The 24,864-nt window shown below is 50.7% G+C and overlaps 1 protein-coding gene across 1 annotated transcript in view; it reads left to right on the top strand.

Annotated features, from left to right (window-relative positions):
• The window catches only part of VSTM2L (V-set and transmembrane domain containing 2 like), a 34,624-nt gene extending 23,495 nt beyond the window's left edge, over positions 1-11,129 (top strand). The window contains exons 2-4 of the mRNA XM_045528608.1: positions 604-773; positions 2,195-2,245; positions 10,614-11,129. Coding sequence (XP_045384564.1) covers positions 604-773; positions 2,195-2,245; positions 10,614-10,886 — 494 coding nt within the window. The 3' untranslated portion in view covers positions 10,887-11,129. The remainder of the gene's footprint in view (positions 1-603; positions 774-2,194; positions 2,246-10,613) is intronic.
• Positions 11,130-24,864: the final 13,735 nt, after the last annotated feature.

The raw sequence follows: 24,864 nt of genomic DNA, 5'->3' as shown, positions 1-24,864 counted from the left end.
AAGGAAGGCGTGGGCGGGGGCAGTGTTCGCACTGAGCTTTGCTGGATCTGAGGGAGCCAGCGGGGCAAAGGGGGGCCAAGGGAGGGGCGTTCTAGGTGGCGGGGGAACAGTCGGGACAGAGGCTTGTTCACAGGACAGAGAGGAAACCAAGGGGGGAGTCTGGGTTTTATCCCAGGGGCGCTGGGGAGCCATGGGAGGGTTCTGAGCAGGGGAGAGGCTGTGTCTGGTCTGGTTTTACAAAGACGGGGCATTGGCTGCTGGGAAGAACCAGGAGGGAACTGAGTGGGGCTTCCGGAGGGATCTGGAAGAACTGAGGAGGCAGCCTCCTCCCTGGCCTCTGCCTCCTGGCCTCCGGCTTCCAGTCCGGCCCTGCTCTGAGCCCCCAGGCGTCTCCCCTGTGGCCTTCAGGGCCCAAGGCCTGCTCCTCTCCCCATCTGCGAGGCTGCACACGGCGGCCCCCCTGAGCCTCTGGCCGGCTCCCTGTCCCTCTCCCTCCTCCGCCGAGCAGGCCCCCCCTCCTCCCCCCCAGCCCCCAGCCCTCGGCCACCCGCCCTGCTCTTTCCTGAGCCGCGGTCACCCCGCCCCCCGCTGTTTCTCGCACAGCGCTGTTCACGGAGACCCCCCACGACATGACGGCGCGGACGGGCGAGGACGTGGAGATGGCCTGCTCCTTCCGCGGCAGCGGCTCCCCGTCCTACTCGCTGGAGATCCAGTGGTGGTACGTGCGCAGCCACAGGGACTGGACGGACAAGCAGGCCTGGGCCTCCAGCCAGGTACGGCCCCGGGGAGGCGCCCGGGTTGGGCCGGGGAAGCCCTGGTCCCCAGGGTGGGTGCCGCTCTGCCCTCTGTCTCCTCTGGGGGATACAGGCTCCAGCTCCTTGTCCTCCGCGGCACGCAGCTGTCCCCCCCTTCCTCCCGCGGTGGCGGGTTTATGTGATGATGGTGGCTGACACCCCCGTCCCCAAAACGGAGGCATATTTTGGCCGGGGGTGGGAGACAGCGCTAGGCTGAGCACCTGAGAGGGCCACAGCAGGAAGGGCCCTCCGAGGAGCACAAAGGCCCCCCCTTCAGTGTACAGGTGGGGAAACTGAGGCCAGAGGGACAAGGTGGCTCCAGGCTGTGGAGTAAGGTGGGTCTCGTGACTCGCTTTCCACCACTTCTCCGGGCCACATGGGCAGTCATTCTGTAACGGGCTGTGCCAACACGGGCAACATCGTCCCTGAGTTCATTTGCAAGTTCATCCACAAGTTCATCCACAAGCACGCACGCGGGTGTGCAGGCGGGCTCCCAGCACTCCCGTCACCGCACACGCGTGCTCTCGTGTGCACCTGAAGAGCAGATGCTGTGGGTGCTCTGCCACATGCCAGGCGTGCACCAGGCCCGCTGCCAACTGCCAACCCCTGTGACTCTGCCTGCCGTTTCCTCTGGACAGCTGAGCCTGCCGGCCAGCACGACAGGCGGGAGGAGCCCCAACCAACAACTGACAAGAGCTGGAGGATAAAGGCCCGATGTCCCCAGCGCTCCGCTGGGAGGACGGACGCGTGTGATACGCTGCCCCCATGCTTACAAAAGAGCCTCGTAAACAAGCACATATCACACTCTGCCTTGCTCTTGGGGGTGTCGACGCCCCAGCCCTTCTCCAGCCTGCCACACGCAGGTTTAGTGGAGACTCTAGCGGGCAGAGAAAGCCCTTGGGCAAAGAGTTGTAGGTATTTGCAGCTCGAAGCCTCCGGGGTCCCACGGCCACAGGTGTATGGGGAAGGACATGTGGGCAGGGTCCCGGCAGCATCTGCTGCAAACGCACGTTCACATGCGAGACACACCTGAGAGTATAAACACACTCACAGACAGAGTCAAGGAAGGGTGCAGGCACACCCCTACCTACACACCACACCGACGCTTAGGTTTTTGTCCATTCACACATACACACCCCATATATACCAAATCACCCAGGTGCCTAAATGCATAGCACGTACAGTTTTGCATGCATCTCCGTTATCTTTTGCTCTGACCACCCCCCTCCATACCCTGAGTGGACACAGAGAGCTGAGGGACCCCGACTCCGGACCCTGGGGCCCCTGAGCGCCACCTGCCGCAGCTAGACTCTTAGCTGTCGTCTGTACCCCCGCGGGTCTCCCTCACCCCGTGCTAACACCTTGTCTCTGCTCTCTCTGCCCCTCCCCACTCCCAACAGCTAAAAGCATCTCAGCAGGAAGACACAGGGAAGGACGCGACCAAAATAAGTGTGAGTTTTGAAAATGATTTCTTGCGAGGGCTCTAATGGAGGGCACAGCTGTGACTTTAAAACAATTTTGGGGGTCTAGTTCAGCAGGGAGCTTGGGCAAGAAGGTGGAAGAGAAGAAAGAGAGAAGGGAAAAATATGGCCTTGCTCTGTTTTTTTAAAGCCAGAGATTTTTCAAGTTCGTTGAATAACGGGCACAAAAAATGACAGGGGAGAGAAGATGCATTCTCTCTTGTCGGGGCCAAGGCTGTGTGTGCCCGGATGCTTCCTGCCTGTCTCAGCAGCATTTTCTGTTTGGGGAAACAACAGGTCTAATGAGACTGAGCCGGCTTTTTTTTTTTGGCCCATGGTGGCTGACAGCTGCAGCATCTCATGGTCACTTGGTGATCTGGCCCGGGGGATAGGGCAGGGGCTCTACAGCCGAAGGGCTTCCGAGCTGGCCAGGCCTTCTTATGCATTAATTCATTGTATCGTAGCCACACTCTCTAGGCAGAGCCAAGCATTCACCCATTTTACGGGTGGGGCAACTGAGGCTCAGAGGGGTCAAGGACTTGCTGAAGGTCACCCCAAGAGTGATTGGTATTGCCAAGCTGCCTGGCTTCAGAGCTGTGTGGGAGCCCAGTGTGGCTGGGGGTCCAAGAGAGCTCAGGGAGTGATGGTTTTGTGAAGGGGGGGAGCACCCAGAGCTGGTCCTGGAAGAGGCAGACAGGATTGAGAAAGGAGGTGAGAACATGGAATGGAGGGGGCTGGCCTGGACACGTGTGTGGCTGTGCAACCAGGTGGGATTTGCGCATGGGGCAAGAGGTCAGCCTGCCAGGGGGCTAGAAGTCCGCCAGCAACATGCTCAGACAATGCAGGTGCCCGTGGGGGTCTGAATGTGCGTGTGTTCAGGGGCAGTGACCTCTCCAAGTTCACTCTTTTACGCTTGGTTCTTCCACACCTTTTCAAGGACTTGTGAGAGAGCTTAGGACCCCAAGGCAAATTGAACACAGATGAGCAGAGGAGCCGCACCCTCAAACCAGAGGTGGTAGCGTAGACAGTGGGCACCGGGAGACGCAGGGCATGACGGGTCAGGCATCAGAGTGGCAGCGTGGAGGCAGGGAGGCTGGAGGGAGGCTTTTGCAGCCGCTCATGCAGGAGGCGGGCAGATGGAAGAGGAGGGACCTTCAGAGCACCATTTGTGCCATCTGGCCTGGGGCACAGTTGGGGCCTGGAAATTCAAGCCATTTCCAGCTCAGGGCAGCTGTGGGTCCACCCCGACCCCTACCAGAGGCACATCCATCTCTAAGGCCCCATTTCTTGCCCAAACACCCATCAGGTAAGCCCCGGCAGGTAGAGATCTGCATGTGTATTAACACACTCCGTCCAGGCCGACTCTCCAGGGTTTGTCTGGGGTTTCAGGAGTAGCGGAGGCGAGGAGAGAATAATCTAATTGACTTAGAGGATTAGAATTCAAGGCTGCTGGGTCCCACGTGAGGGGAATGCAACGCTGCTAATTAGTTAAATAAAATAAATGTGCTCGGCGTGATTGTGCAATCGCCCCCACTCACCCACCCCCAGCCCCTGCAATTCCTGCACCAGCTGGGGCTCTGCGGGTCTGGGTAGGAAACAAGCAAGCAGGCACGGGCTGGGCCCCTCGTGCATCCAGTGCCGCTCAAACGATTGAAGAACCTGAAGAACCGGGTACAGACACCTGTATGCAAATACACTCCTGCAGTCCTGGGAGAGGAGTCAGACTTTTCTCTGTGGCCTTTAGGGCTCTGCTGAATTGCTCTGCCCACGCTCTGGGCTCAGCTCACCCCGCTCCAGCTCACTCCCTTCCCATCACAGCCCTGGCTGCCTTCCTCCCTCCAGGGCTTTGCCCTGACCAGCACCCCAACCTAGAAAGCTGTTCCTCTCTCTTCCTTCCGAGCGAGCGCAGCTCAGGGAAGCCTCCTCTGACCCTGTGACCCAGCCGCATGCCTCACTTTCCCCCCCCTCGCCGGCCGCATTCCTGATTGTCATTATGCATTGGTGTTATTTGCTTCACGACTGTCTCCCCTAGAGACGGTGGGGCCAGGACGGTGCCCGTCTGGCTCACTGTGGCCTCTCCAGGGCTCAGAACAGAGCCTGGCACGGCGTAATAGGTGCCCAATACATATGTATTGGATAAATGTCACACACACAAATGCAACGCCCAGGCCAATGTGTGTGTAACCCACACATGGATTTTTGTACATGGACATGCCACCATGACGTGGATCCCATGCCTGTACACGTGTGTATGGGTGACGTGGGTGCAGGAGCTCATGCGGGGCCCTGGGAAGCCCCAGACGCTTTGTCTACAGGGGGCGACTGAACCAGGCAGGGATCCAGCCCCAATATTCCCATGGCTGCTAAAAATTCCAGTTTTCACAGAATAGCTCCTGACTTTTACCTGTGGGGACCCAGTTTGATCTTCTGGAAAACGCTGTGTGAGCCAAGCAGTGCATCTGATAGCCCGTGGGGTTTCAGGTTCCAGGAGAAGGAAGTGCCATCAGCTTGCAGGGGCTTGGTGTGGGGAGGGCTCCGTGACCCTGTCGGGGTGGCCAGATTGACCCTGGGAAGGTTCAGAGTCAGCTGTGCTGACGGCCGGGTGGGGACTGTGAGGACACAGTGGGGCCAGCACTTAGCGTCCTGGGAGCTGAGTCCTGGTGGCAGCTCCGCCACTTCCCTGCGTCTCCCCACTAGCTGTTGTCCCAGGCATATGTGAAAACATGCTGGAAACTGTAAAGTGCCCTGGATTCGGCCGTGTGAATGACAGTGGTTCCTAGGGTGGAAATGTATTAGTGTGAGCTCGTGAATCATAAGACCTAGCAGGAGGGCAGGAAACGAAACGAGCTCCGAATCTCACAGGGAGACGGTTTATGTGGTAGGACAGACATCTGTGATAAAATAATAGTAATAACAATAATATAGCGGCTAACATTTATTGAGAGCTTCCCATATGTTAGGAACCATGACGAGCACTTTCCATGAATTATCTCCTTTAACTGGGGGCCTGGGGAAGGACCCCTGGCCTAAAGATGTCTCCCTTGGTGGCTGGCATATGCCGAGGGTTCCACCGCGGGGCTTCTTTCCTGTGGCTCAGGCAAACGCTTCTGCTAACTGGCCATTTTCAAAGTTCTGGAAGTTTTCTTTTTATCTAACTAAAGTTCTCCCCTTCACCAGTTTTGCAAGTAGAGATGGTCCCCAACTTCCTAATTTTAAGACAAGATGAAATTCTCCACACATAGCCCCCTTCCCAGGGGACATCATTACTGTGGTTGGCGGCCGAGTTAAACAGAAGATGTCTCTGGGAAGGCCACAGTCACACATACACGGGGAGCTCCCAGTCCAGCGTGTGAGATGGGTGTTAATCCAATAATCGTGCATGATAAAAAGCAAAATTACAACTCTGACCATCCAAATGAGAGAACATCTGACCTAGCGTGGGGGCCGGGAGGGCTTCCTGGAGGAGGTGCTATTTGAAGTGAGCACTGAAGTGTGGTGGAGTTGACGAGGAGTAGGGGACTTGGCTCGGTGTGTGTGTTGGAGGAACTGCTGGGGGCCAGTGTGGCTGTCTGCCACCGTGGGGGACCATCAGAGGGTTTAAGTTGGGGGCATTTCAGAAAGGTGTCTGGCTGTCACGGAAGAAGAGGTTGGAAGGAGCCAGAGTGGCTCTGGGGAGACCCAGGAGGAGGCTGGGTGGTAGCCCAGATGAGAGAAGCCAGGACCTGGCCTTGGCCAGTGCTGGGGGATGCAGATTCTGGAAAGAAGGGGAAGGGGTGGCTGAAGTTTAGAGGGAAGACCAGTGGGATTCAGGGATGGGGTGTGCGGAGGGTGGAAGGAAGACAGGGATGGTGACTTGGTAGGGTCTGGCCAAGTTCGGTTCTGAACATGCTGAGGTTCGGGTGAGGCAGCCGGTGGAGCCGATGGAGGCTCAGAGCAGGGCCTGGCCTGGGGCAGGGGCCATCTGACCCCTATTCCACACAGCCCAGCACCTTCCAGGGCCACCAACTCAGCCAGGAGGCCACATGTGGGCACCAGTTGGCACTACCCATTCTTCCTGGCATGGCTGGCAGGGAAGATCCCAGCCTGCCCGCCGTGAGCTGCCCCAGGGGTGTCCCTGCCATGCCGGAAAGGCCTGGGCCATGGGCAAGCAGGAAGGAGGCTGAACTTGGCCATGACTAGGACTCGGCCTTGTCTCTTTCAGCGTAATTAGGTGCTTAATTGCACTGCTAGGGCCTGTCGATGCCTGTGCCGGGTGATTATGATTTACAGCTGGGCTGCCGTGGCCACGTGTGGGGGTCTCCTCTCTTCCTGGGCTCTCCGGTCGCACGGGAGGGCTGGGCCCGTGGGCTTTCTGTACATGTGTGAATAATGACATCACACAGGCTGCTCCTGCCACCCCTAGGAATCTAGGGTGGGATGTGGGGCCCCCTCCCAAAAATAGGCCTCTGATGAGGTTTTGGGCTAAACTCCCTCCCCCGAGATATGGAGGGTTGGGGACCTGGGAACAAGGTGAGAAGCCAGACCTATAGTTTACTGTTCATAGGAGGCTCCCCAGAGATGTGGTTAAGGTCTGGTCTCTGCCACCAGCTGGGTGGCCTTGGGAAAATCACTTCACCTCTCTGATCCTCAGTTTCCCCAGCCATACAATGGGTATCTTAGCAGCCACCTACTACATCATGGGGTTATTGTGAGGTTTAGATAAGATTGATGGGCTGGGAATGTGGTGGCTCATCCTTGTAATTCCAGCACTTTGGGAGGCAGAGGTGAGAGGCTCGCTTGAAGCCAGGAGTTCAAAACCAGCCTGGGCAACATAGCCAGAGCCCATCTCTACAAAAAATAAAAAAATTAGCGAGGCGTGGTGTTGCATGCCTGTGGTTCCAGCTACTCTGGAGGCTGAGGAAGGAGGATCCCTTGAGCCCGGAGCTACGATCGAGCCACTGCATTCCAGCCTTCGCAACAGAGTGAGACCCTGTCTCTTTAAAAAATAATAATACTAATAAGATTGATGAAGCTTTAGCATATTATCTCACAGTGACTGAGTGCTCCATAAACATTAGCTACTAGCACTCTATTGCTGCTGTTATGGCTTGTGTTAAAAGCACTATTATTTGCCTTCTCCAGATTGTGACATAGACCCCTGGGGCTGGGAGGGAGTGGCGTCTGATGTGCGTCCTCACCCTTTGTCCTGCGGGAGGCTGGCGCAGGGAGCTGCTGGAGTAGGGGCGAGGTCTGGGTTCTCCGTTAGACCTTCAGCCCTCGGGCATGGCTGGGGTCTGGCTGGCTCATAGGTGTATCCCCGGCGCCCAGCTCAGAGGGGGCACTTGCTGAATGCTTGTTGAGTGCACGGATGATTCTAGCCCAAGGAAACTGAGGCCAGGGTGCTGGTGACTTGTCAGGCTCAGAGCCTAGCGTCCCACCCCCCACTGTAGTGCTCCCTGTCCTCCTCCTCTCTGAGAGGGGAGGAGGCCACATCTGTCTGCTGGCAGAGGCGGTGACAGAGTGGGAGGGGGCTGGCTGCTCCTGGGGAACCGTCCAGGCCTTAGTGGTCCCGTCTGGTGGCACGAGGGGCTGGGGGGAGGGGTGGGCTGCACTCGGTGCCCCCTCCCCAGGCGCATGTGCTCCCAGAGCTCTGCATCATTACTCCATTAGCGCCTTGTAGGGTTGACAAATGAAGGATAATTAATATCCGTGAGGGAAACAGATGTTGAGGTAATTCGCTCCCGCTGCGCATTTGCAACTGCGTCTCCCAACTCGCCCGAGAGCGGGGTGGGACTGCAGGGCCTCTGTGTGCCCTTGGTCAGAGGTGATGGAGCCAGCGGGACAGGGCGGGCTCCAGCTGGGCCCGGCACTGGGGAGGGGGCGCCCCCACACCAACAGGGGCAGCTGGAGGAGTCCCCCACTGCTTGCTATTGGGAAGTTCAGCCTGTGTCCCACCTTGGTGCCTCCTGCTGAACCGCCGGCCCATGCTTTCCTGCTTTTACGGGGGACGGTGACCAGCTGGGAAGCCCAGCATAAGGGAGGCTGGGCCAGGCTCCTGCTGCTGCCGGCCCCGCCCCCTCCCTTCTGGAGCCCTGCCAGCTCTGGGTGACCCTCTGTGAGCCTGTCACACCACTGGGAGGGTGAGAGTGCGTGGAGTCAAGCCTGGGTTCAGTTCCCAGTTCTGCCACTCCCTGGCTCAGACCCCTGGGCGAGTCCCTTCCTTTGGAGCCTCAGTTTCACCATCTGCAAAGGGGGTACACTCGTGTGGGTGACCTCTAATTAGGAAGCATGACGTCTGGGTACCACTTCAGATGGAGAAAGAAGGTAATGGGGTGAGTCCATTCATTCAACAAATATTTACCATTATTTACCAAGTGCTGGGTTCTGTGATGGTCACTCACATGAACAAGATAGATATTGTCTCTGCCCTCATGGAGGGTAGGGTTTAGCCAGGGAGAGAAGCCAAAATCAAGTTAACAGACAAATAAACTAATAATTCAAAATGAGACGACGGCTATGCAGGGAGTAGGGGGTGCAACAGGGGAGTCGAATTCTTGGAGGAGGTGCCATGTGGAATAAATGGGACTCACGTGAAGACACACAGGGAGCAGCGCCCGGGCAGAGGGGCCAGCGCGTGCAAAGGCCAGAGTCTCCCACTGAGGAGCTGGTGAACAGAGGCTCCTAGGGAGGCCAGAGCAGATGCGCGAGATGATGGGAAGTCACACGTGTGAGTGCCGGGACAGGCTCGGAAACACCTGCAGGCTGAGGTCACCTGCTCAGAGACCACTCTCTTGCTCAGCCTGCCCGCCTCACCGCAGGGTGACCAGCAGGGGCATCTCACCTCGGGCAAGAAGCTGGGCTTCTGCCTCCAGGAGTTGGGGCTTGGTGGGAACAGGCCAGCTTCTTGTCCCTCCAGAAGAAAGGGACCCGCAGGGCTCAGCTCTGGGGCCACAGGTCTGAGGCCCTCTCACCTGGGCCTGGTGAGCCTGCGATACCTGCAGGAGGTAAGATCAGGAAACAAAGCTGTTTGGGAAGGCGGTCACCAGCTGGCAGCTGGGGACTGATGACCGCTGTTCTGTCCAGCTGGTTCGGGGGCTGCAGGACATGCAGCTGGGCTTTTCAGCTCTAAGAAAGAAGGGACCAGGGAAGGATGGAAGCCCCCTCCCACCACCACCACTGCCTCACTCCATAGGCCCAGCTCCCTTCCTTTTAAAAAACACTTTTCGTTTGGAATTATAGCCTCATCAGAAGTTGCAAAAATAGGTCACTGAGTCACCTATGCCCTTTACCCAGCGTCCCCACTGATGTATCTTATTTAACTATCCAACTGTCTTCTCTGTTTCCATTGAAAGAAGTTCACAGCGGCTTTATAGTCAGGGCAGATTTATTCATAAGAGCCTTAATCTGGAAACCACAGAAATATCCATCAATAGGTGAGTAGATAAGCAAATTGTGGTGTATTCTTGTGATGGAATACTACACAGCAAGGAAAAAGAACAAATGGATACAGGCAGCAACATGGAGGACTCTCACTCATATTATGCTGTGCAAGAAGCCACACATAGGAAAGAAGCCACACGTGTAGAGTTCCAAAACAGGAGAAAGCTAATCTCTGGGGACAGAAGTCAGAATGTGGTTAACCCCCGTGGGGGGTAGTATTGACGGGTATGGGGCCAAGGAGGCTTATCCATGTTCCACGCCTCGCTCTGGATGGTGGTCACACAGGTGTATGCATGAGTAAAGGTTCATCAAGCTGTGTGCACTTGACCGTATGTAAGTTAAACTTCCATTTTAAAATAAAAAATTTTAAACCCAATCAAATAAAACAAACAAGAAGCCAAAGCACAAAGATAAACATAGCAAACACTGCTGCTCCCCCCAGCTGGAATGATCAGTTATTAGCAATGTATGTAATCAGCCTTTTTTTTTTTTTAAGAAATATAACTTTCGGACTAAGCCAAGACTTCACTTTTCTACCCCAGGTCCACTCCCTCCCCCCAGAGACAACCACTGAGTTCCCTCCCGTCTATTTTAATTCTGTGCACAGAAGACCCCAAACCAGTGTAGGGTATTTCTGTGTGTTTATTTGCATCACTGGCGTCGCACTGGGACAGTTTCGCAGGGAGGTCTCCTCCCCTCCCGCCACTGAGCTCCGCCCTGCCCGGCTCTGCCGGCCCCGCGGGACGAACCCGCCACTGTTTATGTACCCACTGGATGGACATTTAAGTTGCTTCTACTTTTTTGCTATGTCACCCACTCCTGTGCAAACCCAGGCGTGTCCTTGCGGGAGCGTCTCCGGGACCTGAGCCCTAGGATGCGATCCTGGGACAACCCCCTCCCCCGCCGGGCAGACAGGTCACGGTCTCTCTGTCGCCTCCAGGTGGTCAAGGTGGTGGGCAGCAACATCTCCCACAAGCTGCGCTTGTCCCGGGTGAAGCCCACGGACGAAGGCACCTATGAGTGCCGCGTCATCGACTTCAGCGACGGCAAGGCCCGGCACCACAAGGTCAAGGCCTACCTGCGGGTGCAGCCCGGCGAGAACTCCGTCCTGCACCTGCCCGAAGCCCCTCCCGCCGCCCCCGCCCCGCCGCCCCCCAAGCCGGGCAAGGAGCTGAGGAAGCGCTCGGTGGAGCAGGAGGCCTGCGGCCTCTAGACTGCCGCCGCCCCGCTGTACAGAGTGCATGAGGACCGCGGGCCCGGGGACAGGACTGCCTGCGACCGGCCGCCTTCCCACCCCCGGGCCGCCTGCGGCCACCACGCCGGCCCTCTGCCCACCACCCCTTGCTCAGCATGTAAGCCCCCCTCCCCTCCCCTTTCAGACCCCTGTGGTTACCTGGCTCGGAGAAGGTGGCCCTGGGCACAAGGGGACAACCGCCCTGAAGGCTGGGGCGAGGACCATGTCGGGGCCCAGGCCGCCCCCCCTTTCTGTCACCAGCTTCCGTGGAGTCCAGTGTTCTGCTTTGCTTGCTTGTCCCCACCCTGTCCTGAGCCGGGGCCTCCCAGCCTTACCTCCCTCCTTCCTACCAGCCCCTGCTTGGACCTGGGGGTGTGGACCGCGGCCCCTCCCAGAATGTGGACTGGAGTCTTCTGAGTGGAGCTGGGGCCTCTCCCCTGGCGCAGGACGGGGGCGTGAAGCTCCCAGGAGGGCCTTTCTGGGGCGCAGCCGGCAGCAGGTGGCTCACGGGCGCCGTGGGAGGAGAGGATGCCCCCTGCCTCCGTCGGTCCCTCCTGCTCAGCCTTCTTACACCTGAGAGCAGCTCCCGTCTGCCCAGCCAGGGATGCGGAGGACGCGGAATCTCCACCCGGCACACAGCACGTCCGAGGGACGGCCCTGCCCCTCTGCCCCACAGCCCCATGCAGAGTTCGCACCAGCAGGACCCTTCAAGGGTCTTCAAGGCTCTCCCAGGAGCCCCCCTCTGCCAGCCCCCAATGTCTCAGCCCCCTCTTGGGGCCCATGTCAAGTCCACCCAAGGGCCTGGGGCTGTCGGGGAGCCACGGGCCCCCCTGTACCAACTCCCTCACAATTCCTGATCAGGGGTGCCCCCACCCCCTGGTGATTTGTAAATATTTCTATTGCACCCAGCACCCCCTCAAACTGGCTCCAGCCTCTGGCCACCCCTCAGCGATGGAGTGGGGGAGGTGGGAGGGGCCGAGGGTTTTGCCTCGGGGTGCGTGGGTTGCCCTGTACACAAGATCGAATCCATGACTACCAGCCAACCTGAATAAAGCGGTTTAAAAAAAACCCCCTGGGCAGTGTCTTTCTGTGCCTAGGGGCATCTGTGCCTAGGAGTGGGCGGCGGGAGGAGGGGAGGTGGCCACACCAAGCCTCCCTCAGCAGCAGCTGCCGCTCCTGCTCTGTCCCCCACCCCCCAGCAGTGCGGAGGACCAGAGCCGGTGGGGGCACAGGGGCAGGCGACAAACAGCCAGCCTTTGTTCAGCTCCGAGCTGGTTACCAAGGCACTTGAATTATTCTTTGATTCTGAGATAACCACGCCTTCAGAAGAGTGCATAAAACATGCTTGCACAGTTTTGTGAATAAGGACGAGGCAACTACTTGTGTAGCCACCCCTACCAAACATAGCACCTCGGAAAAGGATGTCCCCACCCGCCACAGTGTCTTCTCATCTTAACCCTCCCCTCCCTCTCAGAGGCGGCCACCCATCCTGACTTTTAAGGTAAGCCTGTTCTCAATGTTCTTTTTATAGTCTTACCACCTGTGTATATGTCATTTTAAACAATATATTTGAGTCTTGTCCATTTTTGCAACTGTATATGCATGGAGTCACACTGTATCTATTTTTCATGCAATACTATGTCTGTGAGATTAATCCATGTTGCTACATGTGTCTGTAATCTGTTCACTTTTATTGCTGTGTAACGTTTTACTGTATGAATATCCTACAACTTATCAATGTATTTATCCATTCTACTGTTGACAAGAATTTGGAGTGTGCTCCGACTGAACACCGTTGCCAACGGCACTGCTATCAGCGCACCGGGCTGCGTCTCTCCGTGCACGTGAGCACGAGATTCTCGGGAGGGGATTTGTCAGGTTGGAGGAAACAGGCTCAGGGGGGTTAACTTGCCCAAGGTCACGCGATTGTTGAACTCAGATCCCCCTAAGCCCTGAAGCCTGTTTGTCTTGTTCTGCCGGGCTTGGACCCCCCACCCCACCCCCTACCGTGCCCTTGGCCCATCCCGGCATGGGGTAGGACCCCACCATGGTCCTGCAGAGAATCTGACTGAGGACGTGTCAATGTGGGGCTCTCGGGTCAAGCCCTCACAGCCTGCGTCACCAGCTGGTCCCTCCTCTGTGCACCTGCAGACACTGTGGGCACCATTTGGGGTCTGGGAGTTGCTGAAGTGACGGTTGGTGCTGGCCCTGGGTCCCAGACCCCAGGCCTTGTACACCACAGCAGCCCAGAGCTTTCAGAGGAGGACAATGGAGTTCAGAGAAGGGTGGGTTGGAGGATGGATGGATGGAGGGATGAGGACGTGAATAAGCCAGGCCGTGAAGCAGGCTGTCCCGTCTCTGTTCCCCTTCTCCCATAGAGGGGTCCCCCATTTCCCTGGAGGGGTTTTTCCTGTGCCACTGGGAAGACAGACGAGGGGAGAGGAGAGTGCCCGGGTTAGAATCCTGCCTTTGCCCGTCCTTGTTGCATGCATGGCCTCTGGCCGGGCTCTTTGCCCATCTGAGCCTCAGTTTCCTTTTCTGTATAATGGGGATGCGCCCAGGAAATGCAAATCACAAGCACAATAAGATACCACTTCATACACACCAGGGAGCTAGAATCAGAAAGACGTAACCAGTGCTGGCAAGGATGCGGAGAAACTGGAACCCTCATACGCTGCTGGTGGGAATGTAACATGATGCGGCTGCTTTGGAAAAGTCTGGCAGTTCCTCCGAATGTTAAACATAGAGTTCCTGCACGACCCAGCAATTCCACTCCTAGGTCTCTACCCAAGAGAACTGAAAACATACGTCCACGTGAAAACTTGTGCGTGAATGTTTACGGCAGCATCGTTCATGACAGCCCCAAAGTGGAAACAGCCCAAATGCCCATCAGATGCTGAACGGCCGAATCAAATGTGGTATACCCAGACAATGGGACATAATTTTGGCAATAAAAAGGAGAGGCATTCTGATGCATGCCACACCAGGGATGGACCTTGAAAACATTGCGCTACGTGAAAGCAGCCAGACACGAAGAGCCACAGATGTCATGATTCCATTTATATGAAATGCCCAGAATAGGCAAATCCACAGGGACAGAAATCAGACTGCCTGGTGCTGGGGAGAGGACAGTGGCAAGTGGTTGCTACTGGGTATGGGTTTCTTTTCAGGGTGAGGGAAATGTTCTAAAGCGGACTGTGGTGATGGTTGCACAACTGTGCGCATATACAAAAAGCCACCGAATGCATACTCTAAGTGGGTGAATAATTGTGTGGTATGTGAGTGACATCTCAGTCAAGCTGTTAAAAGAAACAGGATGCTCCTAACTCCAACACAGAGCCCACATGCCCACACCAGGCACGTGGGAGGCACTCAGGAAATTCTGGCCCCTATTATAATAATATTGCTGTGATTTTTACATGAAGCCAGAGCCGAGCTGTGCTTGACCTCAGGGCATAGCTGGTGGGGGCTGGGGGTGAGGGGCAGTAGAGAAACATCAGGCTGGGGGAGGGGAGTTCCTAAAGGGGGTGCCTAGGCCCTGCTCAGAAGGCTCAGAAAAACCTCAGTACACCCCCAGGGTAATTGCAGGCCACTTTCCCCTTTGTGCTCAGTGTAAGAATAGCATGGAGGAGGGAGGCTTCTTATAATTTGAAATGTCCAGACCCCCTCCTGGTCTTCAGACCCCCACCTGCCAGCATCTATAGTCAGCTAGCTAGTGACCCCAAGATAACAATATATCTTGGTGTTGGTGATGGTCCACATGGGTTTTTTAAAATTTCATTTTATTATTTATTTATTTATTTTTAGAGACAGGATCTCACTCTGTCACCCAGGCTGGAGCACAGTGGCACAATCATAGCTCACTGTAACCTCAAATTTCTGGCCTCATGTGATCCTCCCACCTGGGCCTCCCAAAGTGCTGGGATTACAAGCATGAGCCACCATGCCTGGCCCACATGGGTTTTTTAATTGTTGTAGAATATCCCATTATCTAGATGAATGATGATTTATTTAGCCAGTCCCCAAATGATGAACTTTTAGGTTGCTTCCAATCTTAGGCTATTATGAGCAATGTTGCAGTGAATTTTTCTAGATTATAAATCTGTTTGTACATATACAAATATATTTGTAGGATAAATATCTGGAAGTTAGAATTGCTGGGTCAAAGAGTTTGTGCATTTTAAATTTTGGTAAATACTTCCAAATTACTCTTCACAGAAGTGGGGCCAGTTTACACTCCTACAAACTGTGGGTGAGAATGTGCACCTGGCCCCCGTCCCCCAGGCTTGCCAACCCCAGAATCAAACATGGTGATCTCTGTCAATCTATTGGTCAAATAGAATCTTATCGTGGTTACAATTTGCATTTTTCTTATGAGGGAGACTGAGCATCTTTTTGCTTGTTTAAGAACCGTTCGTGTTCCCTTTTCTGTGAATGGATGGCTCATAATCTTTGCCTGTTTTCCTGTTGGCTCATTGATTGTCATCTTATTGATTTGTCGGGGCTCTTTGTGAGATGAATTGCAAATATGTTTCTCAGTCTTTTTTAAAAAAATTTTATATTGCCTTTTGCCTTTGCTTTTGGTGCTTTTTTGCCAACTAAAATATACAAGGTCCTAATTTTATTATAGTCTAGATTTTTTATTTTTTTCTATCTCATCTTAAGCCCATTTATATTCTGCCCCCGCTGATTTGAAATGCCGCCATTATTATAGTCCAAACTCCTGCGCATATACGCACTACTTCTCAACTTTCTTCCACTCCCTTGGTCTCACTCATGGGTCAGTACAACACTGTTTTAATTATTATAGTTTTATAACATATTTTAATATATGCTAAGGCTGTTTTTTTACTTCTCTGTTTAATTTTTGTTTCCAGAACTTTCCTGGATTCTTCTTTGCTTTTCCATGTGAATCACAATAATCTTATCTAGTTTAAAAAACTCTATTGTTATTTTAGCTAGGATCATGTTAAATTCATAAATTAACACAGTGAAAACTTACTCCTTTATGACGATGTCTTTCTGTTGTCTCAACAATCCGGCTCATTTTAAGACTTCTCTTGTGTGTTTCTCCAAAGAGTATTTAAAAAATAAGATGAATTTTTGTATGAATAGAAGGATGCATTTATGCACAGATATGTGATAGATTTACAAATTGATATAGATAGTATGTGTGAAATATAGAAAAAATGTTAATTATAGAATAAAGGTGGTAGGTATATGCATGTTCTTCATATAATTATTTTAATTTCTATGTGTGTTTAACATTTTTCATAAGGTGATGAGGGAGGAGGAAGCATTTAGAAATTTTCTTTCCACAGACCTTGCACATTTTTGTTGAAGCAATTCCTAAGCACTTTTTGTTGTTGTTACTATTGTAATGAACACTTATCTTTTGTTATGTCTTCTAACTAGTTGCTGTTTGTATAAATGTGAAGGCTATTGGTTTCTGTATTTTAACTTTTGTTTCCACCTACTTTATTGAATTTTTATTGCTTGAGTCCAACCTCCCCCACCAGGTCGCCACCACTTCTCCCCAAAAAGAAAAAATGTCTGGAGTGATGCTAAGTGCCTTGTTTTAGTCACCTTTAGGCACAGCTCCAGAAGCCAATAGGTATAACATTTAAAGCACGGGCTTTGGGGTCTTAGAGACATGAGTTCAAATCCCAGCTCTGCTACCTCTGAGGCATATGACATTAGATCTACCTCCTCTCCCTGAACCTCAGTTTCCTTGGAGAATTGAAGGGCATACTAGGAGCTCAGCATCTGGCACAGTGATGCTGTTCTCATTTACTAGGATGGGGAGGGGGACGGGGGGGGCAGGGTCTCAGGCATCTGCGTTACTAACAAGTTTCCTGCATGCAAGAGTTTGTGAGTTGTTGGGATATCACTTTTGCGTAACAAGTTGTCTGAAAAGATACACACCACGCCGAGAGCTGTGATCATTTCTGAGAAGTGGGATAGAAGAGATATATCCTAGGGGGCTATTTGTAAAGGGCAAAGATTACATCTGTAACTTGAAACATATATAAATATTTAAAAAGAACCAATCAGAAAACGAAAGTAAATAAAATAGGGGAAATGAAAGAACGCCAAGGTTGGCAGGGATTCTATCTAGTATGTGCACCATCTGGTGTCTGAGTCCCCCTGACCATGTCTCTTCCTCCAGTGACGAAAAGCGGTCCCTGTCTGAAGGAAGCCCTGTTGACCCTACACGGAGCAGACCCTGGAGCTATGTCCACCCACTCTGCCTCCTGCCTCTCCCACCCTCTCCCCAATTCTATTTCTTCTTCTTCTTTATTTTTGCTTTTTAGTTCTGATTTAGTTTAAGTTTCCACACTCTCAGACCACTTGTCTCAGAAATGACCTCAGTGTGTGAACCTTGGTTAGTCTAAGCCAGGGCCTCTTAACACGAAATCCTCAGATCACCCCAACCAAGGGTCTGTGGATGGAATGCATAGGATCTGCAAACGTGGATGCAGTGGGGGGAACCCTACATCTTTGTTTTCACTAAGTTTCAGTAAGGGATTTATTGATTGATAACTGAAACGTAGCATTTCCTTCTGTTATGAATGTAAGGAACAAACCACAGTAGCATTAGCAGTACTTGTGACTTTGTCACCAATAGAAATAAAATCACAAATATTTTTTCCTAGCACAAAACAATTGTTGCATGTATCTGAGAACATTGTTTACACTCATTGCTGCTTTGAAATTATGGCTGTTATTAGACCAGCTGCTAGATTTTATTTAATGTGTTAATAAAGAAGCACATTTATTCCTATATCATACTTGAAAAAATATATTTTGAAAACTGCATTTCAGTACAACTGGTTTCCTTTGTAAGCCTATCGTTTTATTTTATGCAGTTAAAAACAGTATGCTGAGACGGCGACCACAGGCTTCACCAGGTTGCCAGAGGGGAACACGGAACAGAAGAGGCTGACGAGCCTGCATCTAAGTCAATCCTGACAATTCCATTGTCCTTGCCAACGACTGGCTTAGGAAATGTTGTGACCTGGTGATGGCCAATGGGATTGAGGGGACATCTGTTGGAGGGAAAGGGGAGTCCCTCCTAGGAAAGGTTTCCTGACTCTTAAGAGGAGACACAAGGAAGACCTACTTTCTTCCTCTCCTTCTCGGTGTCTGAGCACGTGAGGCTGCGAATTTCTCCTACCACTGGGCATCCATGAGGGCAGCTGCTGACCCACTTGAGATGGCAGAGATGACCGAAGGGAAAAGCCTGGGTCTTTGAGGATGCAGTTGAGTTGGTGGCTTAGTCAAACGTGGAACCACCCTACCTCTGGACTCCTGTTGTCAATCACTAAATCCCTTACGACTGAGGCCATTGAGTTAGTTGTCCGTTACTTGCAGCCTAGAGCGCCTTCTCTAATCCACCACGCTGTTTTTGTTCCACCGTGTTTTCCACCCTTGGGCCTAGCTAACACGGGGTGACAGAGAGACAAGCTGGCCCCTTCTTCCATCTGGCTCTAGTTGGTTGAACGTCTTCAGGGCCTTCAACTTGACTCAGGAGGCGTGGTTTTGAGACCTTTATCCACTCCTAACATGTCTGTTTATCTAGGCCAGTGGTTTTCAAACTTTAGCATGCATCAAAATCATGCTAATGTTTGTTAACATTAGCTTGTTCAAATGCAAACTTCTGGTTTGAAGCCCAGAGCTTTCTGATTTAGTAGAACTGGAGCGGTGCCCAGTAATTGGCATTTCTGACAAATCCACACATGCTGCTGATGCTGCTGGTCTCAGGGGCCACAGTTTGAGAACCACTGGTCTAGGTCCCTATGAAATGCAGTTCTTGCAAATAAAATCACTACTCAAGGTAAGCAGAGTGGAACTATCACCTCCCTGAATATGGAAAACATGCTCCTATTATTGCAGCCCAAATTACAAACTGCTTTCTCATACTGTTGAAGTCTGTGTCAACCGAAACTCTGAAACCTATTTCACACATGTGGCTCGTAAACCCTCTCCCTAGTCTATAAATGGGATGTATCGCTTGTTGAGTGCCTACTGTGTGCTGAGTGCTTTAATGAGTTATATCATTTAATCCTCACGGTAACCTTTGAAATAGGCAATGGTCTCTTTCTGGAGAGACTGATGACTATAAAAATAATACAAAAAGATTTACCAAGATCATCCAGCTGGTAAATAAATGAGGGAGCTCCGATTGGAGTCTGGGTTATAGAACTCTGCAATTGAGAACACTCCTCCTGCTTAATAGCATCTACTAATCAGCTGCCCTTTGGGGCTCAAGACAAATTTACCTAATTGTGCCTCATCCAGCTCCTTTGTCTTTCTTGTCCACAAGGTCATCATCATATGAGATTTTTGTCAAATACCCCAGGTTTCTTGAACCTCCAATATCTGCTTCATCTGCAGCTCAGCCCTTTCACTGCCCCATGCCTGTCCCCAAACAGGAGGCCAGGCTTGCTGAGTTGCCTTTGGAGCCAAATGAATTTGGTATCTGAAAGTGTTAACTGTGGGCACATTTTAATAAAGGCCATTTTCTAGGCTATATCTACATAAATGTTCCAATTTAATATGCAAATGTACCACAAGTGATTTAGGATGTGCTGGGCCTTTATTGTTTTAGTTGCAGTTATGTTGATTTAGCCCATAGCTTTATGGTTAATAATTTAGTAAGCAACCTTATTTATTTATTTATTTTTTGAGACAGAGTCTCGCTCTGTTGCCCGGGCTAGAGTGAGTGCAGTGGTGTCAGCCTAGCTCACAGCAACCTCAAACTCCTGGGCTTAAGCGATCCTACTGCCTCAGCCTCCCGAGTAGCTGGGACTACAGGCATGCACCACCATGCCCGGCTAATTTTTTCTGTATATATTTTTAGTTGGCCAGATCATTTCTTTCTATTTTTAGTAGAGATGGGGGTCTCACTCTAGCTCAGGCTGGTCTCGAACTCCTGACCTCGAGCGATCCACCCGCCTCCGCCTCCCAGAGTGCTAGGATTACAGGCGTGAGCCACTGCGCCCGGCCTAGCAACCTTATTTTTAAATCTCCCTTTGTCCTCATGCCTCATCCTTTTCCACATTAAGGGACTTAGGCCTTCAGGAAGATTCAGTTTAATGAACAATCAATCCTTGAATAAGTGTAGCTGCAAAAAGACTCCACTCAAATGCTAGAGAATGCTGTAAGTCCGTGATTTTTTATGTTATTTGTGGGATTCTTGTTTTATCATAAACATAATTTATCCCTAGCAGTGCCTTTTGCATTATGTTCCATTTTGCCTGATATTAACATGGTTAGACTAGTTTTCTTTGGTTAGTATTTTCCTGGGACATCTTTTTCTGTCTATTTTCAACATGTCTGTGTCATTATCTTAGGTATATCTTTTATACACAGCTTATAGCTGGATTTTTATTTCTTTCAAAAAATCTTATCTAATAGTCTCTGTAACAGATAAGTTTAATCCATTTACATTTATTGTGATTACTGATATGTTTGGACTTATTTTCTACCATCTTATGTGTGTGCATGTGTACATGTGTGTATTTCCTATTACCATGAGAGTTTTTTTGATGGGGGGTGGGTAGGAAGCACATGTGGTTACTTTAATTTTCTTCTTTCTTGACTTTTGATGGATAGAGTTCTTTATCACCCCACCCCTTTTCCTCTCCACTGATTTGAAGACTATAAACCACATTTCTTTTTGTGGTTTCATTTGAATTTTTAACAGTTACTTAATTATGTTTCCCTAACAGTGTAAAGTTATTCAGTATCTCTATTTTCCTCCTTACAAGACAATCCCTTGAACATACCTACCAATTGAACTGCGCCCACCCCATGTTCCTTGTTATTGTCTAGAGTTTTAATTCCACTACTTATCACAAAATTGAATCTTTATGATCAGAAATTAGACATACCAATATATTTGACCACTTTCTGTACTTAATGTTTTCCCTCTTTCATTTTCCCTTCTGCTGAAGTACATGCTTTAGTGATCCTTTCATAAAGGTATGGGTAACTCTCTTTAACCCACGAAAGTCTGAAAATGTCTGGAACTTGCTCTTTGCTCTCCTTCTTCAATGTTTATTTAGATGAACATTGAGGTAGGTTGATGGTATTTTTTCCTTTCCATGTTCAGGATATTACTTCTCTGTGTGTGTCATCCATTGTTGCTAATAAAAAATCTGCTGTCAGTTCAACTGGCATGCCTTTGTAGGCAATTTGTCTTAATTCTTTTTTCACTCTTGACATTCTGCCCTATCATTACAATGTTCTGGTAAAGATTTATTTTTAATTATCCCCTTCAGTACATGGTGTGTGTTTTCCTTCTGAGGATTTTCTTTTTGATTTTGAAATATCCTCAGCCATCATCTCTTAAATATGGCTTCCCCATTTTATTCTTTATTCTATCCTTCTGGAATTTCTATTACATATATGGTAAAATCTTTCAATCTGCTCACCATGTCTTAACTGCTCTTTCATATTTTCCATTTCTTTACCTCTCTGTGCTGATTTCTGGGTGACTTACTCAGAAATATCTTTCACTTCACTGATTGTCTCTTCAACTGTGTCTTACCCCATTTGAATTCACTTCAGTGATGATATTTTTTCATTTTAAGGATTTCTGTTTCTTTTGCACATCAATAGATAATCCTGTCTGTTCTTGTTTCATAATTTTTCCCATTTTACAAGTCATTCCTTCTTTTGCTTCTGTTAGGATTCTAAACACATTGTAAAGTCATTTTCAGATTGCGCTAGTATTTGCACTCCTTCCGAGTGAATTCATCTGTTAAGAGTTGAGTTTGTTGGCTTTCTTAGTGTCAGTTTTCTTCACCTGCTGTAGAATTTTGTGAGCTTATTTTGAGGAGGAATATTTCTGTCCTTTTTCTTCTGCTCTTGTCTAAACCCAGACCCTCAGGACCCCAGACCCAAAAGGCAACTCAGGATTCCCAGACTTCGATGACATCAGAGACGTCACAGATACAGCCAATGAGTCAGGGTGGCTTGGCTCTGGTCCCAGTTGCCAGACCCGTGTCTTCTGCCTCCTATTACCTAAGAAACGGTTTCAGGCTGTGAGTCTGATGCTAGACTTCCAGCTCTAAAGTAACCCTTTGCTCCCCATTTACTGTGTAAGTGAATTGCTGGTCACTTCCAGCATGTTTCCAGATCCACAGCCTGGTAGGCCTTGAGGTTTCAACCTCCATTTATCTATGTGTTTCTGTTCCAAAGAGAAGTTTATCTTGTTTATGAATGTGGGTTTCACTTATTTAAGAAATAAAAGTTATCTGTTATTACAGTGTATAAACAGAGGTTATTTTTCCCCAGTAATTCATGGACATTGCTGTTTTGGTAAATACATACAGTCATAGAACCACCATTACAATCAGGAAAAGAATATTTTCATCACCCCAAAAACTTCTCTTGTGCCCTTTGCAGCTGATCCCCTTCTCCAGCCCCAGCCCCAGGTAACCACTGATCTGCTTTCCATAGATGAGTTTGCCTTTCCTAGAATGTCACATAAATGGAATCATACAGTAAGTATTCTTTTGTGTTTGGCTTATTTCACTAAATGTAGCAATTTTGCAATTCATGTTGCTGTGTATATCTATAGTTTGTTCCGTTTTGAATAGTATTCTGTTGCATGGAGACGACATAATTTGTTTAGCCATTCTACTGATGGACATTTGAATTGTTTCCAGTTTGGGGCTGCTGTATATAAATCTGCTATGAGCATTCACAGGCAAGTCTTTTTGTGCACATGTTCTCGTTTCTCCTGGGTAAATACCCGAGAGTGGGACTGCTGGCTGGTACGGTAAGTCTATGTTTAACTTTATAAGAAACTTCCAAACAGTTTTTCAAAGCCGCTGTACCATTTTGCATTCCCATCTGCAATGTATGAGAGTTCCAGTTGAGGAGCAGAGGTTATTTTTAAAGCATGAACTCAATGCCATCTTGACTGCAGGTGACTGCAACAACGCTTTAGAATAAATTGCCAGGAATGGTAATGAAGGTTCCGTGCGGGCACAGACTGCAAGAGCCCTGTTTCCTGCTGCATCCCCAAAGCCTAGCACAGGCCTAGGCTCCTGGCACCCACTCAATAAATGAATCAATGAGTAACAGATTTGTCTCTGACAGACATTAACAGCTTATAAGGGTTGGGTCAGAGTTTGGATCTACTGCATTCTATTTAATCAAAGGAAGTTTTGGGGGCCCTTTTTTCTCCTTCTCCAAATTTCACTCACTTAGCACACCCGAGATGGCTGTGCTAAACAGGCCCTAGCTGGGCCACCATGGTTCACAGACCCCACACTCTGTGAGGGAAGCAAGTGACAGCGAGGAAGGCATCCAGGAAGGATGTGTAGGGGGCTTGAAAAATCCATGTCTGCTTCCCAGGATGTCTCAGTGTGGGTTCCTCCAGAAGCAGATGCTAGGACAAAGATTTGAGGGCAAGTAGTTTATCTGGGAGGTGATCCCTGGAAGCAGCAGAGGAGAGTGGGAAGTGAGAGAGGCAGAGTGTGTGGTCAGGGAGGTCACACCACTGTGCACAGTGGGGCTCAACATTCTTGGGGAGCTCTGGAAAGCAGCCTAGAACATGCACCTCCAAGTTACTCTGCCCAAGGAGTTGGGCAGTTGGTGTTTTTATACATCAGCTTCCTTAGCCATTGGCTGAGGGCTGCTCCCAGGTGCTGCATAGTTTGTGAGGACTTCCAGCCTGCCAGGTGTGCAGACAGAAGGCCTTCCTTACCTTCTGGCAAAGAAAGCAAACAGAGGGAAGCTGGAAGTTGGCTGGAGCATACCGAAGAGGGACGTGGGCTGGACACTTGGCACTGCTTGCTGCAAAGGAGGAAGACCAACATCCGTAACTCCCAGTCTCATCACACACACTGACGTACACACAGTCACACTGGCCTCTTCCTTTTTTCTTAGACCCTTCTTGCTCCCTCTCACCACAGGACCTTTGCATATACTATTCTGGGTATTTCCCCCACTCTTCTACTCTTTCCATGCCCACTTCCTCTAGGTAAGTTTCACTTATTCTTCAGATCTTGGCTCAAATGTACCTTCCTCTAGGTAGCCTTCTATGAGGGACACCACACCTCCACCCTAGAACAAGATAAGTCCTCCTGTTGTACACTCAGCTCCCTGTCCTATAAGTGTGTCAATATGTGTTTGTACAGGTAGTTGATTAATGCTGTCTCCTCCGTCAGACCGTGAGGAAGGGTTCTTGCTTGTCTTGTGCACAGTGACACATAGTAGGAACTCAAGAAATGTATGTTGAGTGAATGAATGAATGAATCACGAATGAATTCCAGCCTGATTGACTAAGGCCCCCAGGAGCCAGAGAGGGAATTTACCAGGAAAAGATCCCAAGAAGAGGAGGAGGCTAATTAGCAATTCATTAGGATCCATTTTCACGTCTATAGTCAATGCTAATCACTTGTTTGTTTAAAACAGGAAGTTCTGCACTCATTAAATCCATTAGTAAATGAAAACGTTTCTCAGGGAAGTCTGGTCTCCCGCACTGGAGTGTAAACTCAAGGACTGCTCCCGTCTTTTGCGTAGACCTCCCAGAAGTTGGCAAAGCAGGTGCTCACAAGCTGGGAACACCCTGGGTGAGGACCCCAGTCCTCCCTCCCAGTGGGACCTCGGGAACCCGCCCCTTCAGCTGTGGCCGAGAGTGGCCTGACAAGGGTGGGCTCTGCCCCTCAGCCCTCATCCGCCCCATTCCACCCTGCAGAGAAGCCCCAGAGAACAGCTTCTTTATGGCAATGTCACCCACCCACTCCTTAGGCACCTTTGGGGCGTCAAGCAGATACAGAACCCAGGCCCACCTTTGGGGCACGGAGCAGCCCAGCCTCCCTGCTGAAGCCTCACCGGTTTCTTCATCTTCCCTGCCCACTGCTCCCACCTCACGTCAGCACCAGCCACTCCCTGAACATGCTCTGAGCCTCTACCCCTGCTGTCTCCTCCGCCCAGA

The sequence above is a fragment of the Lemur catta genome, chromosome 17, assembly GCF_020740605.2.
Source record: "Lemur catta isolate mLemCat1 chromosome 17, mLemCat1.pri, whole genome shotgun sequence".
Lineage (NCBI taxonomy): Eukaryota > Metazoa > Chordata > Mammalia > Primates > Lemuridae > Lemur > Lemur catta.
The sequence above is the reverse complement of the archived record's forward strand: the minus strand, read 5'-3'. Positions and strand labels throughout refer to the sequence as shown.